The sequence below is a fragment of the Erpetoichthys calabaricus genome, chromosome 6, assembly GCF_900747795.2.
Source record: "Erpetoichthys calabaricus chromosome 6, fErpCal1.3, whole genome shotgun sequence".
Classification (NCBI taxonomy): Eukaryota; Metazoa; Chordata; class Cladistia; order Polypteriformes; family Polypteridae; genus Erpetoichthys; species Erpetoichthys calabaricus.
The window spans coordinates 217,428,646-217,448,555 of NC_041399.2; the positions used below are offsets into that span (position 1 = coordinate 217,428,646).

The 19,910-nt window shown below is 52.5% G+C and overlaps 1 protein-coding gene across 1 annotated transcript in view; it reads left to right on the forward strand.

The window, feature by feature from the left end:
* kmt2ca (lysine (K)-specific methyltransferase 2Ca) overlaps window positions 1–19,910 on the forward strand; it is an 85,736-nt gene that overhangs the window by 7,578 nt on the left and 58,248 nt on the right. Inside the window, exon 2 of the mRNA XM_051929378.1 lies at window positions 15,308–15,472. Within this exon, the coding sequence (XP_051785338.1) occupies window positions 15,309–15,472 (164 nt within the window). The 5' untranslated portion in view covers window position 15,308. The remainder of the gene's footprint in view (window positions 1–15,307; window positions 15,473–19,910) is intronic.

The following is a 19,910-nucleotide window of genomic DNA, read 5'->3' on the forward strand; positions in this document are numbered from 1 at the left end:
CTGCGCTGCACGCCCTTTTCTAGAGGTGTCTTCTTCACTTACCCCTCCCACCATATTACAGGAAGGTTACATGAGTGCTGACGTGGGAGGTGAACTGCCTGTGGTGATGAGGCTCCACGTTACCTGCTTGACTGCATTTCACTCCATTGAGGCTTCGTAGGTAAATGAAACTGAAAAGGCCCCTCACAGGCTCGTCACGGTGCCACTTTGTGCCTGTCATCGCCCCCTTGTGAAGCTGCTGGCCAGTGGCATGTTGGTTCCGCTCAGTGGCTGCACCCCCTAATAGGGCGCCCACACGTCTCCTGCAGATGATAACCTCGCAGTGGCTTGTGCCTAACTTCCTGTAGTTAACTTTGTGTTGCCAGACCAAAGGTTCACTGGCATGCATGGCCTTGTCTAAGGGCATTTGAGGCCGTTTTACCATGTGGCACCGCAGAATTGGTAAGAGCCTCAGCATTCTGTTCATGTCTGCGTTGAAAAGCCCCCCCGCTTGGTTTGAAAGGTGCCATGCAGGATGAACGTCAGTTGGCCAGACAGCTGCCCCTGGTGCTGCCAGCAGAGCGGTCGTCTTCAGTTCGCTCCTCTGGTTTGTGGTGTAGCAGTTTGCATTTCACAGAATTCACAACTCGTTTCTGTACCAAGTTCTGCAGCTCTCACAGTTAGCGGGCAGGTGGGCACGTCCCTCTGGTGACGTCTTTGGATATCTGCTGGTTCACTGGCTGCTCAAACCAGAAAGTCTTCCTGTTTTAACTCTGAGAGTCCTGTGATGGCACATAAATGGTTGTGTTTCTTCAGGTGCTGTACTGACTGCGTGAGCGGCGGGCACTGAGCGGTGGGCACTGAGCAGCGTCCTCTACGCAGGACACTTCTAAGGCCAAGTAGAGATCATGGAGTTACACTTATAACTGACCTGACACACCAACACACACTTACCCGCCGTCACTTCCCATCGGTGCCCACTGCCTGCATTGTGCTGGAGTGGACTGGGACTGAAAAGAATTCCGTTGGGGTTTGTGTTTATGGCAGTGGAGCAGACACAGTGGGCTTCTGTTGGGGCCGACGCCAAACAAACAGAAAACAACTTCAAAATCTCCATGGCAATCAGTGTGGCATAGTGGGCAAGGCGTTGACCTGAGCAAGTCACTTGCACTGCTTGTGTAAAAGAACTGGAAGTAATTGGACCTCAGATGTTGTAAGTCGCTTTGGATAAAAGTCCAGGCCAGTGTTGTTGTGGGGGGCTGAAGCCCATCGCAGCTAGCAGCGGGTACAAGGCGGGAACACACCCTGGACAAGGACCCAGTCCACCGCACGGCACAAACACACACACTCACTCGCCCAACATGCATGTCTGTGGGCGGTGGAAGGAAACCCACAGAGACACGGGGAGAAGACGAGAACTTCCAGTAGGGAGGTCCAAGGACTCGTGTACCCGCTGTGCCACCCATAGATACAGACGCCAGCCAAGTAATGAAGTGTAAATGCGTGAAGTCCGCCTCCTCGTTGATTGATCCACGTGTCGCATATCCAGTCGCTCGCTCGCCACACCCTACAGTCACCTCTTTAGTGACATCAGTCTGGTGATTGTAACCCAGAATTGTGCAAGCAGGTGACTTGGCGCTGTAGGTGGTCCGCTGTGTCTTTGACTTCAGTATGGTGGTCCTCCACTGATGTCTCGTTTTTTGTTAACGGGCGTGGGCTGTCTGAACTCGTTTGTCAGAAGTCACTTTCACTCTTCTGAAAAGGTCAAATGTTCTTTTGTGCCTTTTGTGTGGGCACCAGTTGGTGGGTCAGAAGTTGGCCCTTAGAAATGACTTCCGAGACTCTGCTGGCATCATTGGGGGCAAAGTAGGAATTATCTGACAGCATTCCGGGCACTGGGCACCCTCTCGTTCTGCTGCTCGTTTTCTATTGCCCAGTACCTACTGGGTCTTCAGTTCTGGTGGTCCTCTTCACTGAGGTCCCTCCGCGGCAGCTTCACCTCGACTTGCCATTCTTGCCTGATGAGCGCTAAACCAGGCGGTGGCTCACTCTTTGTGACTTTTTCCCAGTAAGGTTGATTGGCAGTGAAATTGTCCTTTGAGAGCCCACAATGCCAGCGTTTTTAGACTTGTCGGGTAAAACCTCCTTGCAGATCTGAAGGAAACGGGGGACCCAACCCACGTCCTTAGGGCTGTGATGCAGTGCTATGCACCCTGGCACCCAGCCTGGCACCACCCTTGGGCATTAAAGGAGGCCACTATGGTGGACGATTAGGTCAGGGGTCCTCAGCCTGGGTTTGAAGCCATTTTCATGCCAGCACTGCTATTGGTGATCTGCGGGTATCCTCCTGTCATCAAATTGGTGCCAGACTGGCAAGGGTGTGTAGCTGACCAGGTGACCCCTCCGCAGTGACCAGGCACTCAGTAGGAGAACCGCATCCTGTAAGCACTGGAGAGTTGTTCATTTCCCAAGGCTGACTTCGATGAGATGAAACCGGACCACTGTGGCAGAGTGGGCGCCACTTTAGAAGGATTTGAATCGACATTTGGAGGGTGACGTTTCATTCGCCAACACACCCGAGTTTGATGAGCTGGCTCATCACCCACACCTTGGGGCGGTAGGGCTGTGTGACGTCTTAAACAGAAGCATCGTCTGGGGGGCACAGATAACGAGTGACTCTGCCTCTGTGTCGCAGGAAGGGTGTGCGCGTGGTGTCACGTTTTAAATTCACTGCCAGTCCGTCACACACGTGAGCGCCTTCAGGGCCCATTTGAACTGGCAGACCTGCCAAGTTGCAAATAAAATGAACTTGTGTGTCAAGAGCGAGAGAAGTCTGGTGGGCTACCGTAAACCACAGGCCAATGCCCGCAGTGCTGCAAGTTCAACACTGCAGGACGTGCTGATGACCCCGCCGTCCCTCGGCCACAGCGACTCCTACTGCACTAGCGTAGCCCACACGGCGCTGGCTCCAAAATCGAGAGACTGATGGCGTCCTAGTGAACCGAAGAAGAAGAAGAAGAAAGGACTGCTCAGGCTTGGTGCTTTGAGGGAGTTACGGCAAATGTTGGGAGCCAATCGCAGATTTATATACAAATGACATCATCGACCAGTGTGTCAGGGAGTGCCACGTCACCAGGACCCCCACCTTAAACGCTGTCTGGCCATTAGCCTCCTTTATGTGGCATTTTGTCTTGAAAAGCGTTGGACTTTTTTGGCTTGAATGGCCTTTTTATGACATCTGAACTGTAAAATGTGCAGAACATTAAAGTCCGAAGTGTAGAAAGTGTCACCAGGAGAAGAGTAAGAGTGAGTAACGCTAACAGGGTACGTACCGTACTGTCAGAATGTGTCATTGGGGTGGCTAACGTGAAGCACGCATGGTGACCTGCACAATCAGCTGATGGGCCTGTGAAGAGCGACTGACGTCACAGTCACTTTGTCATCACTGCTCGTCACTGACAAGACTCCATTATCACGCTGTGACGTGAGACGCGTTCATGCAGTTGCCCAAGTGACCCTTGGCACTAACGCTGTTGGCACTTAAGCAATCCAAGTGATGCTCGGCCTAACGTTAAGGACGTTAAGATGTGAATGTGCCGTTGCCACTTGGAAGTCCCGATCCGCAGCAGTGAGTTGAGTGTTGAAGCCTTAGCACCCATTTGAAGTGGAGCGTGGATGTGCCAGCTCCTGGCATATTGGGCGCTGGCGTTTCTTGATTTTCCATGTGAAGATGGTTTGATCGTAAAAAGCATGTCGCTGTATGTTTTGACACTTCAGGGTGATAATTTGAGGACCTTCACCTTAAAACAGCTCACTAGAAACTGGTGTGTCCCCTGTCATGGTAAGTGAAGGGTGGCATCAGCGGGCCCCTCTTAGTGTTTACAAGTCAGACATCCAAAGAGTTTCTTGTAAACCTGAAAACGAGAACCAGAACAATGTGAGATTAGTTGAAATGGAGGGGTGAGGGTACTGGGGAGGTGGGCATGTTGAAAAGGGGCCTGAAATGTGAAGGTAGCCGAAGATCAGCGCCAGGGGGCTCCTCACTAGCTGGAGTGGTGTCTGCTCCATAATGGAGGTAAGAAGATCAAGCCGTCATTTTGGGTTCACAGTCGCGAGGTGCGATTTGTCAAACTAACGTAGCTGAGAGCTTCCATGGCATCAGACGAAGAGTTGAGTGTAGCGCGGGGGGCGAGTCTCGGTTACTTGACCTGGCAGTGGGTCACAATTGGTGACATCGTTTAGGCCCTGCCACCTCCTGCTTTTCATTTTTGTCATTGGTCTTTTCTTTCAGACAGGCGTTGCCGTCGTGTGGGGATTTCTGATTGGCTCATGCAGAGACGGCCTTTCATGGTCCTAATAACACAGGGCACCGTGTGCAGTGATACCCGTCGCCCACCCTGCATGTCCCAGTGGCCATCCTCGCCCTTCTGTTTCTTTTGTCCCAGAGTAATGGCACACGATTTAACGTGCAGGAACTGGAATGAGTCCTCTGCCGATAGAGGCCCACGCTGAACTTCTGTTGTGCTCTGCCGAGCTGGTGGAGGGTCTGATGGTGCCAGCTGGCTTCAGTTTCTGTGTTTGGTTGATTTTGATGGCTGCGTGCTGTCACTTGGGGGCTCCAACGTTTCTTCTGGCTCTTTGGGACACCCATAGGTTTGGGCAGAGCCCTGCCTATGCTGGCAGGTGACATCCTGGGTGGCTGCTTCTCTTTGTGGTGCCCTGACTGGTGCGTAAGCTTGGTGTCACCTACAGACAGATGTCACCCGTTTGAGGATTTTTCTTCATGGGACCTGCAGGACTTTGTTCCCTTCCGTGGCAAGCAAACTGTTTTTGACATCCGGCATTTCACGCTGCTAATGAATAGGAGCCCGGAGTTGAAGTGCCACTAGCGTGTGTCCCACTGTCACGGCCCAAGTAAAAATGAGTGACGAATGTTGTCACGCAGGTCTCTGTGGGTGTTGCTTGGTATTTAGTTTGTAGTTTATATGTTGTGGTGGTCCGGGTCCTCCCCTTGTTCAGTGGAGGTGGATCAGCCTGACTGAGGAGCGTCGACTGGCGTGGCCTTTTCGTGAAGTGAAGATGTGCGTCATTGAGTAGCACGAGTCTGAGCATACAGTAGCTGATTAGTCCACGCAGGGGTCTTTCACTGCCCTTTATACGTGGAAATGGTGGGGCTACTAGGGAAGAGACTTGGCTTGGTGAGGCACTGGCACCTGTGGGCACTTTGGGATGCGTGAAGATGTTACTAAAGTAGGAAAGCAGGAGAAAATGGATGCCAAGATTGGAGACCAGCGAGACCTGGAGGGCTCTGTTCGAAGTGATCTCGTTTTGTGACATTGGGGTGGACTCTGCACTCCTCCAGGGTTTGGCACTGCGGGTCACTTGTCTCTTCATATGTTGCCACATGAGAGGGATGGCCAGACGTCTTCTCATACGTGGGCACATGTACTTTTTTTTTAATCTGTCCCTTACCCCGTCCTGCTTGTGCCCATCAGTAGACCCCAAAGTGCCTGATGTAAGGGGACTGAATGGAGGGGACACTTAAAACCACAACCTCAAAATGTCCACGGAAACAAAGTGACCGCTTTAATCAGATTGGGCCTTTGACGTGAAGACCGATAAGCCACTCCCACCACATTTCCAGGGATTTCATTGGCAGTTTGTGAACCTGCACAGGTGGGCCGACTTTCCCAAATACGCAGGTTTGTACTTTGAATAAAAATTGAAATCCCAAGCAGACACTCAAAAATGAGAAGGGTGGAGAAGGCGGCCCGGCGTTTGAATTGGCCCCCCAGCCCACCTCTGAGGTGGTCCCACACAGGTTCAGTTTCACGCACACCAGAGCGGTGGGACGGCACATGGTGGTCTGATTTCTGTGCTGCTTTGGGGTTTTTGCCAGCCAGTTCACCATAGACGATTAACCCTTTACACACGCAGGTTTGGAGAAGTGGCTGGCATTCAGAGGGTACAACATCGAAGTGGAGGTTGGCCTCTGCGTTTGGCTTCTTACCATTTTAGCAGAGAAGACCCTTGTCCAGTTGGCAGAGCATTAGCTGACCCCGTGAATGTGACGAGCTTTGAAGCAGAAACCTTTAAGGAGGGTCTTGGGTGAGAGATGCGGGCAGCGCCTAAAGGCCTGAGCGGTGGTCTTGAGTGGCACCATCACACTCTTGTGGGTTTGCTGCAGCATATCCAGGCGCCCCACGCTAAGCGTACTTTGGTCAAGGAGGTCCCTTCTTACTTGGACGTAAATTAAAGTCGCCTCAGTCAGCGGATTCTGTTCAGTGTCGCCCTCAGGGTCTGTCTGGGCAGCTGCCCTCGTGGTTTTATTCTGAGGCCGTTCTCGGTGCGCCGTTCAGTGCAGTAAATGCACCCCTGATTACGGGGTCCCCAGTTAACATGTTTGACCTGGCAGGTAGTGAGGGGCCGCAGTGCCAGTGCGTTTGTTCACATTAGTCACTCTTGAACACTTTTCAGAGGATGCCAAGTGAAGCTGTTTCTTCAGTGCCCCCCTAATTCGTGATGCCATTGATCTACACAGGAGGGTCTTCTGTCCCCTGCCAGTTCTCACTGTGGCTATGAGCCACTCTTCTTATGGCAGACATTACAGTTTTGCCAGTGTCGCTGTGCCAGTCCTGCCACTTCATTCTTATCCTTGCTCAATAAGGCTTGTGTTGATGATTGGTAGCCCCCCGAGATGTCATGAAACATGGTGGTTCTCCACCTTTCTTTTTTGCCCACGGCTGCTGTTCATGTGTATGCCCGCCTGAGCGCCAGTCACTCTTGTTTTGTTTCCCTTGGTTTGAGAAGCCACATCTGTGTGCGGCCCGTTGGCTTATTGCTAACCAAGATGGCCGTGGTGTCCGCTCTCGCATGCCAGCTTTGCCGTTCATTTGCTGTCTTATTGTGCTGAAGTGTGGCGCCCTCATCCTGCCTCTTGTGTGGCATCACTTTTGTCCTGTGCAGGTGGCCTGTGGATACCCACACCGGAGACTCCTGACCGTGGGCTCGCCAACTTATAGTCCTATGAAAACATTTGGGACCCCCTCTTAATTCTTTGGATTTTTGTTTCTCATTGGCTGAGCTTCCTTTTAATATCTGACATGCCTTATGGAGACAGTTGGATTTCAGCAGTGACATGAAGTTTATTGGATTAACAGAAAATATGAAATATGCATCATAACAAAATTAGACAGGTGCATAAATGTAGGCAGAGATATGACATCAATACTTAGTGGAGCCTCCATTTGTCCTCTAGACGCTGTCCTCCTATAGCCTCTGATGAGTGTCTGATTCTGGATGGAGGTCTTGTTCACCATTCTTCATACAATATCTCTCCAGTTCAGTTCAATTTGATGGACAGCCTGCTTCAGATCATCCCATAGATTGTCGATGATCTTCAAGTCAGGGGACTGTGACAGCCATTCCAGAACATTCTACTTCTCCCTCTGCATGAATGCCTTTGTAGATTTCCAACTGTGTTTTGGGTCATTGTCTTGTTAGAATATCCAACCCCTGCATAACATTAACTTTGTGACTGATGCTTGAACATTATCCTGAAGAATTTGTAGATATTGGGTTGAATTCATCCGACCCTCAACTTTAACAAGGGCCCCAGTCCCTGAACTGGCCACACAGCCCACCCCACAGCATGATGGAACCTCCACCAGATTTGACAGTAGGTAGCTGGTGTTTTTCTTGGAATGCGGTGTTGTTCTTCCGCCATGCAAAGCGCTTTTTGTTCTGACCACATAACTCCATTTGTGTTTCAGTTTGCTCCCAAATGAATCTGGCTTGTCTAGATGAGCACTGACATACAACAAGCAACTCTGTTTGTGGCGTGAGTGCAGAGAGGGCTTCTTTGTCATCACCCTGCCATACAGATGTTTGAATTGTAGAGCGATGTCCAGATACACCATCTACAGCAGATGTTCTTGCAGGTCTTTGGAGGTGATCTGTGTGTTGTCTGTCACCATTCTCTCAATCCTGCCTGTGCATATGCCGCTCCTGTATTTTTCTTGGCCTGCCAGACCTGCTGGGTTTAACACCAACTGTGCCTGTGGCCTTCCATCTCCTGATTCCATTCCTTCCAGTTACAGAAGCTGACAGTTCAAACCTCTGAGATGGCTTTGTGTAGCCTTCCCCTAAACCAGGAGACTCAACAATCTTTGTCTTCAGATCTCTGAGAGATGCTTTGAGGATCCCATGCTGTCTGTCACTCTTCAGAGGAGAGTCAAAGGGAAGACTACTGGCGATTGACCACCTTAAATACCTTTATATCTCCTGACTGGACACAGCAGTCTATGAAGTTCAGGGGTTAACGAGCTCATCCCGCCAATCAGCATTGAGCAGTGACACACATTCAATCAGCACAATGACAAGGGGACCCACATTTGTGCACAGCCAGTTCTTCACCTTTGATTTCATTTCATACAAGTAACTACTGCGTCACTACCATCTTTGTTCAGAAGACCCCGCAGTACTCCTAGGTAATGACAGACGTGCCAGTCGTTATGCAGGCTGAGAGGGGGTCCCAAACTTTTTCATATGACTCTACTATCGGGTTTTCACCGTAGCTGTAGGCTTCATCTTAAACAAGACGGACTCATGGGGCCTCACCTCTGCTGAGTCTTGGTAGTGCGTTCCCAGCCTGGCATACCCGAGTTGGCGACTAGTCCATCCTGCCCTCCCCAGCAGTTAGTTGTGTTCTGTCCCTTTTTTGTCTTCCTTTCACTTCTTGTAAGTGTTGTGTGTGCCCATCGCCTTTGTCTCCATTTTATTAGCTTGCAGTGCCCTCTCTGTTTCACGTGCTTCCTTTGGTAGTTTGCTCCACGCCACGTAGGGTGGCAGTTGTCCCAACGGCTCGTAAAGGTAGCGTCCCTTTGGAGTGTTCACACTTCTCGGGTGCTGCCCGCTTGTTACTGTGCTGTGAGGCTGCCCTCGGTGAAGGGCACTGGACGAGAACAAATGGAAGTGAAATGACCCGTCACCCGAGTCTGTGACGTCTGTAGCGAGCTGAATGGGGGACGTGTGTCTTGAGGTTCAGAGGTCCTGAGCTTCGCCCCCTCTCGGCGTGAACGATCAATTGACTGCTGAAGCTCCTCCTGGCAAGGTGGTCCAGTCCTCATACCCCCCAATCCTTTGTCTTCTCTGTCATTGTCCTTTGTTTTGTACCGGGTCTGTCTTTGCCAGTGGTGGAGCCAACACCCCGCCTTTGCTGTGCTTTAATCCTCAGGGTGGGCATACACTCTGCATTTGTTTGGGGTGATGAGGTGCCCTCTTATACACTTGGTGACTCATTTGTGCTGCCAGCTGGTCGGATTTGATGAGCGCATGAAGGGCTGAAGGCCTTTTGAACGAGCGAAGCTGCACGGTGCTAGTGCCCTTTGGCAGATGTGCTCGGGCACTGAGGCTGCGGTGGCGTGTTTATCATTCAAGCGTTCGGTGTGTGCCACAGCTTGGCCAGCATTTCCCCCTCGGTCTTTATACATCGATGTCGCTGACATTTCCCTTTCTGCCTGCGTGATCGTGAGGACCTTTGGCTCTCTCCGTGGGCAGCGACTCTTCACCCACCTGCTCCTTGGGTGAGCCCAGGTTTTCTAGTCTAGACTCAGTGCCAGGGCTGAGGATGACAGTTACGTCACGCGCAGCGTAGCGGACCCTCGTACAGACGGGCCCCGTTGTTACAGCCATCGTCACTTTTAAATGTCCACACATGCGGTGCTGCTGGCGAAAGCTCCTCCGCGCTCGTCATATTTCCTGAAACGAACCGCACGTGGCGGGGGGCTCTGTTGGCACAACTCGTCCCATCTTTTCTTTAAGTTTACATTTAAAACAGTTGGCCGAGTTGCCCACTCCCTGCCAGCTTGCTGCACCCACTGATGACGGGCTCCGCTAGCGAACACAACGCCATGAAGTGCCCTGTGCAGTGGCCAGCAATTCAGACATTGTGGGAATGTGATGTGAAAGCTGAGGGGGCAGCTCTGTCAAAAACGGGGTCTCCACCGGTGACGTGTAAGCTGAAGTGTGCCCTGGTGATAACAGGCTGGCAGCCGTCCAGAGTGCGCATCATAAACAAGTGGTGGGACGTGCGCCAAGTGGACCCCAAGCGGTCAGCCCATGGTCCCTCCTTTGACTGGCACTTTGACTTTGTAGAGCGAGCGCAGCACCGGGGGCCAGAGGAGGTGAGACGTTCCAACCTGACTGCCACATTCGGTGTCGAGAGGCTGGCACTACAGGTCAGGCAGCAGCGATACATGAAGGTAAAGAAAAAATGACAAAGAGATAAATGAGAAAAAACAAATGAAATGCGAAAATGTAAGAAATACGCACAAGCAGGTAAGCTGTGGCACGGTGATGATGACGATGGTCCGGTGGCTGTCGCACGCTGATGTGCTTGTGTTGCCCCTTTTCATTTTTAAATCCCGAAGGATTAGGCGCAGTGGTCTCGTCTAGGGTCCGCAGAGCACTTTGTTCAGGTGGCAGACAACTGGAAAACAAGACGGAGGGCAAGTCCAGGATCGGGCAGTGCCTGTTGCAGTCTGGGATGAGTCGGAACCACAGCGGGCCACCTGACTGCCACAGGGGCAGGAGAACTGAAGGCCTGCCATGGTGGTGATGCCTACTCAGGCCAGTTATGAGGGCACACTCGAGGATCATCTCGCCCGTGTGTCGGGGTCACGAGGCCATTTGACGTCAAGCAGGCCGGGCCTTTGCTGTCTTGGTGAGGCATAAGCTGACCAGAATCTCACCTTAGAGTTGGCACTTGGCTGGCACTTTGACCTTTACAGTAAGGTGGTCAGCTCGATGGTCAAGGGTCACAAGTGTGGCCGTGTTTGCATTTTTTCTGAAGGGTGCGTTAGCTGTTGCTGGTCTGTCAGCCTGGGAGAGAGCTCCACGATGGTGGCAGTGCCCGGCTTTCTGCCTGTGTGGAGTTTGCACATCCTCCCCTGGGCATTGTGGGGGTCTGCCAGGTTCCTCCTCCTCCTTCCTCTCCGAGCCTTGAGCTAAGGGCCTCGTTTGTGTTGGGTGATTCCCATATGAACGTACAGTACATGCGTGTGCCAGCGCAGGGCAGGTGTGCCTGGAGAGTTCATTTTGTCACCTGGGCACATTTCTGCCACTTTGGCACACCAAAGGTAGTTGTGTAAGACTCTGAGTCCTGTTGACTTGTGCCCTTTGTGTTTGTGTCGTGTGATGTGCTCTTCTGCTACAAGTCAGGTGACCCGCGTCCTAAATGGCTGTAGAGTCGTAAAGGAGACTCGCGCACAGGGGGTGTGCAGCCACGCAAGTCACCAGCCGCACCTCTGCCTATGAGCGAATAAGCGTGGGGGGCAGCTGGGGGCTGCGGCTCAGACGCTGAACCAGGAGATGCCCTGCACTTACACTTTTGTGACATCTTGAGCAGTAAGAGGGGTGCCAAGGAGATGTTGATGGGAGTGAGAGGGAGGTGCGGAGTAGAAAGGCTGGCATGACAGGAGTCTGAGGACACTGAGCTGAAGCTGAGGACAAACGGACAGACGGAGACCCTCGGTGCGTAACCTGAGGGAGTCTTACCCAATACTGGGATATTGTTATTCATATGGGCGGTCAGGTGGGCCAGCGAGCGTAACGTGTATCCTGAAGAAACGCATCATCAGGCAGCTCGTGGCTGTGCTTCACTAATGAGGAACAACACTGTCGGGCTGACGGAGGTGGCCATCAGGGGGCAGTGTGAAGTTGTGTCCAAAACTGGCTTCAACAAAAGCAAGCAAAGGCTTCTGGGATGAGGAACGTCATCAGAATTAGGAGGGGATGTTAAAAGTGGTGTCCAGCAGGGGTGTCCCGTATGGACTCGAGTGTAAGTCGGAACCAGAAAGTCAGAGCCCAGTTTCTCAGACATGTTGAATTTTGTTGCCAGTTTCTTTCGCCACTTCAATGATTTTTAATTTCAAAGCAGCTTCATATTTTCTTCTGATCAAACGCTCCGTCATAGATACGGGATGCTCTTACGATGAAGGGGTTTGAGGGTGAGAGATTCAAAATACACAAATCAGTGCAAACGCTGCTTCGGAATAGTGCGGGTATTAAATACTGTGTGGTCACGTAGGCACAATACATAGAAAACAAAGGCCGTGTGCTCTGTGGCGACTCTCTCGTGGGCGTTGGCATATCGTAGCGGGAGTTTTCTGCATTCGACTTATAAAATACCAGAAATGACACATTAAAATCAAGGCCCGACTTATCCACGGGAGAACTTAAACGCGAATTACATTCCGATACGGAGCACTAATGTCATGTTTCACGTGATCAATGATTCCGATTCCCTTTATACCTTTAAAAGAGAAACACGGAAACGAGAGAGAGGTTTGGGGAAGCAGCGTGTGTGCCGTCGTAAGTTACGAGCTCCGTAGAGTCCTGAAGGGAAGACGGCAAGTGGCCGCTTTTACAGGCGGTGGGGGGGGTCCAGCAGGCCGAATGGAGAGGAGGGAGAGGAGAGGAGACCTTCCTGCACTTGCTTTGAATGACCTCTGACCCGACGCTCCTGCATGACCATAGAAACTTTATTAAAGTGCATTTTTATAACCAAACTGCAGACCACGGTGTTCATTGTTATATTAACAAAATACAAAAACATTCTCACAAAAATACTAAAAGGAATAAATGTGTGTGCAGAAATATTAATATGCATAATCCGTGTGGCCAGTGCCTCTCCTAGTTACAGGCTCTTTAGTTTTCTGTACTGTAAATATCTGAAATAAGGCTGATAATAAAGGAGAGGAGGAGTGTCTCGATACACACCACACACACGCGCACTCGCTCACACGCGCACAGTCACACACACACACACACACACTCACACTCACACTGTCACGCACTCACGCGCACAGACACACTTTCACACACACACACTCCACACTTGCACGGACATACTCACACTTGTGCACACACGCCCAGACACACACACTCGCACTCTGAATCGTGGATGGCGCGTTGGCATGTGAGCGTGATCTCCGTGACCGTTGATGGCACTGCGGCCTTTCGCACTCTTACCGCTCCTTGTGTCTCGGACTCTCGAGGTGTGACTATCGTCACGAGGCTGGACTTGTCAGAACGCCGTGCCACAGGTTTGTCACACGCTCGCGAGTTGTAGCCACTTTGTAAGTGAAAGGCGCGTTTGTCTGCCGAGTGTCATTCCAATGTCTCTCTTTTTCTTTTTCCAATTGAAAATTGAGGCTGCTGCTCCCACGTTTGAATTCAAAGGACAAATGAAAAGGTGCCACTTGATTAGCACAGCGCAGTTTGTCTGAGTGCGCGGGGCGACTCCTCCGATTCCTTGTTCTCAGTTTGTCGCTGCACTGATATTCCAGTCGTCTGGCTCAGCCATCGGAATTCTTCACGTTAAAGGAGCCCTGCGACTAAATTGACGTAAACCCTCACAAAGCTGCAAGGTCAGATCTTGTACCAGTCACGTCTTTTCAGTGAAAATTAGCCAATTAGATTGTCAGCCGATCAACGAGATGACGGGGGGACGGGACAGAAGTGTCTGAAATCACAACTGGAATGGGTGCCAACGAGGACACGGGGACGCTGCTGGCCACTTGTTATTGGCTGCTGGCCCAGCCAATCCGATGAAAGGAACCCTGTACCCGACGACTTTACTGGAGGTGGGCAGTGGCACCAAGTGGCACATTTGTGTACCCAGAACAGGTGAGGGTCAGTCACAGATTGTAACAACCCTGTCACTTGTGTTTTAGTGCCAATGACAGTCTGCACAGTTAATCAGCAGCTCTAGTCAGGGTGTACTAAACTGAAGTGGGGAGTCTTCAGCTGGCATTTGAAGGCTGAGAGCGAAGGGGCACCTCTGGTGGCAGCAGGCAGACCCCCCCCCCCCCAAACAATGATAGGAAGCTCTGCAGACACCAAGTGACCAGCAGGACCGCCAGATCTCGACTTGGTGGTATTTTTAACCCTGTGGCGCAGTGGAGGTGCCACTGCCTCACAGTAAGGAGGTCGTGGGTTCACCTCTCGTGTCATCACTGCAAAGCATCTTGAGTGGTGAGAAAGGCGCTATATAAATATAAAGAATTCTTACTCTAGGAGGTCCCTGCCAAGAAGCCTGTCCTTGTCACAATGTTTCTAGTGTTCCAGGGGTCCAGTACACTGCTCTGGGGCTATTGTCACTTTGTGCCCTCTTGTGGAAGTTGGCAGTATTGGCAACCTCAGATGATCAAAGTAACGGGTGAGACTCAGTTGTGCCAGGTGTTTAAATGCCAGCACAGTCAGCTTTGTGTGCCACCTTCACCTGGCACACTTGAACCTCACAGCAGTCAGCAGCTGCCCCTCCTGCTGTGCTCCCGTGTTGTGCCCTGTGAAAGGCGCTATATGCCTTTATACTCCTAAGGCTCAGGATGGCAGCTCAGGGATTGAAGCGCTGCTTCTGTCAGTGCCCACCCCCGAAGCCCCCTGTTTGCCCTGGCCAGTGTTCTCCTAGCAGTGTGCCAGATCACTGGGTCCAAAGGGAGACGGAAGTGACCAGAAAGTCGTGACTGTGGCTCTTTAAATTTGTGCCTAGCGAGGCCAGCCAGCCTGAGCACTCTTGTTGCCATGGAGACCAGTAAATGTGCCCTTTATGTTGTAAATGACTGTTTAGTAGGCGCCCAGCTGAGGAGCCGGATGAGCGCCAGCCCAGGGGTGCCCGCTGGGATGCAGGTGCATTCTGGCCTGACATCCCTTGCTGGAGCGGCTCTGCTTCTCCCCTGATGCTTTGGCGGTGCCCACATGTGCGCAGGCAGTAGGGCAGCACTCACTCCTCGGGTCCTGTGGCGCCACGCTACTCTCCCGTTGGTGATCTTCAGTGGACCCTCAAAGCTGCTTACTTCAGAGCCCACCCAAATGCAGTGGGCACAAAGCAAGGAAGAAGCCCTGGGTGGAATGCCGGTACCCACTCTGGCCATAGAGAGACATGAGTGGTCATCACCCAGAGTGCAAGTGGACGTGAGAATTGAGTGGACATTGAGACCAAGCGAGACTTGCAGTTCAGAGCATATTAGTGGGGGGCTGAGGCTCATGGGGTCTTTCTGAGGTATTACGCCAACGTGTGGCTATGCGTCTGTCGGGTGGATGGCACGGTGTGGCCGAGTATGTCTGTTGTGTTCATTCTCCTCATGACCAGATTTAAGGTGACAGTCCTAAAGAAAGCTATCTGCGTTGGGCATGCGTGGGCTGGCATCTTTTAGGGTGCTGTCTTTGGGGGGGGATGACTGCCTAAGCGTCCTCCAGTGCTGTGGAAGGTGGCACGTTTCCTGCTAATAGACTCTCCTGTTTTCTTCATTTTGCCCCCTGACAGAATGTCATCAGAGGACAAGACTCTGGAGCCCTCTGACCACGGACCCTCACCAGCTCCAGGCAGCACAGCGGCCACCCCTGTGGGCAGCCCAGCCACCACAGACAAGCGGCCGAGAGGAAGGCCTCGCAAAGATGGCATCGCCGTACTACAGAAGACCCGAAAGAAGTAAGTTAGCGGGCCGGGCTCTTCAGGCTTTGCTCCAGTCCCTGGCATATCGAGATCTGTGTGCCCCTTGAGTGTGGGGTAGACAGGTCCGTGTGGTTGTGGGCATCACGCTCGGACTTGGCCCTGGTGCCCCCCTGTCTCTGCAGCTGTTTGTTTCCTCCGACTCCTGGCTTGATCACATGAGTGTGGGGATGACCAAGTTAAGTGCCCAGCAGGTCATGTGGGGATCACAGAGGGGCTTTTAGTCATGTGGCATCTCACCCATTCTGTGCCAACGAGTGGGCCTAATGCTGTTGACCACTCTTGTTTTGGGCGTGCCATCTGCTTGTCATTGGCGTTTTTAGGATCCAATAAAAGGACAAATCTGCAAACGAGCAGGAGAGCATTTAAAACGGTAAGAAAGTGACGTTCTGAACGTGGGGACGTCACACGCCTGTGCCGTTGGGCAAATGAACAGCCTGCTGATTGGGAGATCCTCGTGCTGGCCCACTTCACTGCCCAGGCTGCATGTGGCATCCCAGAAATGGCAGCACATCCCATGACACTGGCCCTGGCATGCCGCCTGCTCACCACTGCTAATGAGTCCTGGTCACTGCTCAGATGCCAGCAGAGCACCGACACTGGCAGGGGTTGGGAGAGTGACCTCATTGGCTGAGCAGTTGTGACCTTTCTGGGTGGCCTGTAGTGGCAGGAGGGCAGCGGCGCCCACCGAGGCTCGCAGCGCCTCTGGGCCCAGGAGCCGGGGCGTGACGCCGGCTGCAGAGAGTGCCAGGCAGAGGAGTTCAGTTCAGATCCGCGCCGCCTTTTGCGCGTCTCCCTCCCTGCTGGATCTACTTTAGGCAGCAGCCTGTCGGCGGAGCGGGTGGGGGGCGGCGAGGGGGGTGGTGGGCAGGAGAAGTTGAGTGCCGGGCTGCTGCGCGCTTCTTGGGATTTGTTTGATTGTGGAAGCGCGGCAGAAGGCGGCACAACAAAGCCCCATGAATTAAATATCACGGGCGGACCCGACCTGGAGGGGGGGTGGGGGGGGTTATCTGCCTGGCCTATGCCAGGGTCCGGGAAGCAAATGTTTATTTGTGACATATGGGAGTGGTGCCCTTCACTTGTGGCCCTGAAAGCCATTGCAGACTTGACACACTGGGTAGAGGCCACGGGTGCCCCCCTGGCCTCGAGGGCCAGAACGTTGGAACATCTGTGCCCTTCTCTTGTGCTGCCACTGTGGTACATAATGTGAGGTGCCCACCCTCGCTCACCACAGGAGAGCTGCTGCTGGGCTTGCCACCCTTCTGAAGAGTGCCAGGCAAGTGTCGGACTTTATAAGCCCAATGCCCCCCCAAGAACTGTGTGACGTCACCACGGACCCCCTGACTCCTCTGATGAAGAGCACATCAAGTCGAGGAATAAAAGCTAAAACGACGTCTGCGGTGCTGGGAGGTGATGTGAGATATTATGGGATGTTCTCACCTCTGCCAGGCTTAGAATGCTTTCTGTTGTGAGGTCGATATGCTATGTCGAGTGTCGCAGACCCCTGAGTCCGTCCCAACTTCGGTGTCTCGTTGATCTGCTGCTTCAGGTTCGGACATCGCGCAGCCCTCATGGTTCCCTGTTCAGAGCACCTCCCATGGGTCACTGGGCTCTGTGCCTGTTTAGCCCTGAGGTGACGATTCAAATGGGTGGCGCGTGGGCTTTCACTTAAGGGGTTGTGCTCGCTGGCATTGCTTTGCTTATTGAAGACGATTGGTGCCAGAATTCCACGCCGTCCGTCGTGTTAACCTCACGTAATGCAGTACTGGCAGCACCACGTTAGCCTGTCATAATTAAAAAACACGCCAACCAAGTGATCGGTGGCTTTTCATTACTTCTCACGATTCTCGTGCCACACAAAGTGAATCGCACCTGAACTCGAGTCCACGGATCACGTGCCACAGCAAATTCCGCTTGGCGGCTGCTCCGAGTGGAATCAAGTGACCAAAAAGGGGGGCGAGGGGCATCAAGTGTTGGGGTAACGGTGAAGGTGGCATGGAAATGGCCACTCCCCCCTGAACACCGAAATGTTGAGGACTGGGACGGCCATGCCCACCCTTTTAATGCGCGGTCTTGAATCGAGGTGCAGCCTCCAGGACATGAAGTAAAGTGCAGTCTGCTGTTGCCGTGAGTTGTAAGCTGGCCCAAGACGTGGGTGCTGCGCCGGGGGGTGTTTTAATTGTGAAGGACGACACGGCGCCGCCTGCACACGGGTCACATTTCAGTGTATTTACTGGCTTGAAGTACCCTGTCGTTGCCCACCTTCGGACTGCGTGTCTCTGTTAACGCACGTCAAAGCCCTCATTTTATTTTGCTAATAACAAATGGAGAAGCCGATTTCATCGCTGGGGTCGACGAGCCACACAGCCAGCGTCGTTCGAAGCTCGCCACAGCAGTTGTTGGCACTGCCAGTCAGCAGTTTCCACCCACGACCGTCCTTTTTGCTTGTAAGATTTCTGCCGTGCCCTGAACTATACGGGGTGGTCAGAGGATAAGCGGACACTTGGGCAGACGAGCCCACCACAGTCGGCGAGTGTATGTGACGTATCCGAGCGGGCCACCGTGGTACCAAGCGTTTCATCTTGCTGATGATCTCGTACGACTTTGGCACCCGACTGGTCACATCCTCACTCCGCACACAAGTGTCAGTGGCAGACGCCTGTCTGTGTCTGCCCCGAGCACCGTGCCTGCCGGGCGTGACTTGTGTGGCACTCTGCAGTTGTCCCTCATGTTTGTCGTCTTCTGACTTTCACTCGTTCCTACCGACACGCTAACAAAGCTGGTACCGTCATGTCATTGGAGTTTCAGCATTGACTTTGTGACCTCCCTAGTGACAGTATTTGTGCCGGAGGAATGCCACATTTCAGAGTGCCCCGTGGCTGGCATGAGCGCCTCCTACTTTTGGGCACTCGTCTTCAGATGCCGGGCCAGTCTCTGTCTTTGGAGTCTGTGGGCCATTGAAGCCTGATGTTCCACCTAGAGGGACCTTGGCCTGCCTGCCCTGCCAGTCTCCGCCATTTTGGTGCCATTTGTGCAGTTGTAGGAAATCATTTAGAAAAGTCAAGTGGGGAACAAGTGTCTCCTTCACGCTCCTGCCAGCCATGATGCCATCTTAGTGGACTAGATGACTATGTCCACTGGGACTTGATTATCAGAACATCTTGGCAGTGCTGGTGGGCTCTTTTTGGAAATACGTACCTGTGGCGAGGCTCCATAAGCATTTGCACTATTGGTCGACTTGTTGGAGGGTCTTGCATTGGCGTTTGGCTGGGGTGCTTTGTGGTCACCTTGGGACTGACTAAGGATTTGAAGGCGCCAGCTCCAGTGCCCGCTCAGTCACTGGTATCTGTGCTTCTGTCTCTGGAGTCACCTCAGAAGATGTCTGTGCTGCGTCGAAGAGGAGCTGCCAGCCTCTGCACTGGTCATGTGACCTCTTCATTTGGGCTCGTGGTGGTCAACTTTACACTGAAAGTACATTGTGCCTGAAGAGCCCGCTCGGCCCTGTTGCTGCCACCCAAACTCGCCAACAGAAAGAGATGTAAAGAAAAGTCCGTGGCACTTCTTTATGGAAGAACTGAACCGCTCGCTTTCCACCTGGCCGTCCCGTAAACGCTGGCCACCCCAGTCTGTCCTCACTCGATGAGATTTGCAAAGTGCTCTGTGGTTCAGGAGTTTGAACACCACGGCTGGCCGGTCTGTCGTAGCCGAGTGTTTCTGAGGCATTGTGGGATTTGTGGCTGCTTCACATTTCATAGGTGCTGCAGTCGTCCGTTTCATGTTGTTCATGAGGGTCCTGTGGGCTACCAGCTGTCTGCTACGCACAGGCCTGGACCCACAGGAGATGGGCATCCCACCAGTGTAAGAGCAAAACAGGAGATGGACATGCGTGTCTGTCGTATCAGACGGAAAAAGAGGCTGATGAGGAAGAGAAGCCACATTTGTCTGACTTGTTCATCAATTAACAAGGGCAGAAAGCCATGGCACGACCCGCAAACATTTAGGAAGAAATGCCCATCTGGACCCAACTACTCTGAAGAAGATTTTGGGTGGGCACGGCCTAGCATCCAAATGGCTACCTTGGGTATCTACGAGGTGTCCCTGCCACGGGCCTGCGGTCACTCTCATTTCTCGGAGAGATTTTCATGTCCTCCTCGTCTTCACACGAGTGCCAAGCAGCTGCCATTCAGCTCTGATCAGCGGACTCTTCAGTCGTCGTTTGTTTTACCTCCCCCTTACAAACGTTCAGAAATAAATAAATAAAAAAATAAATAAATAAGCTGGCCACATCCCACAATCCTCTGCTCTCTGTGTCGGAGTCAGCTTTGCCTCATCACCATGCTGCTCCTTGTTGGAAGTCCTGAGGTTCAGGTTAAAACGATGGCCGCTGATAACTTTAACTGGCTTACTGCTGCAAGGT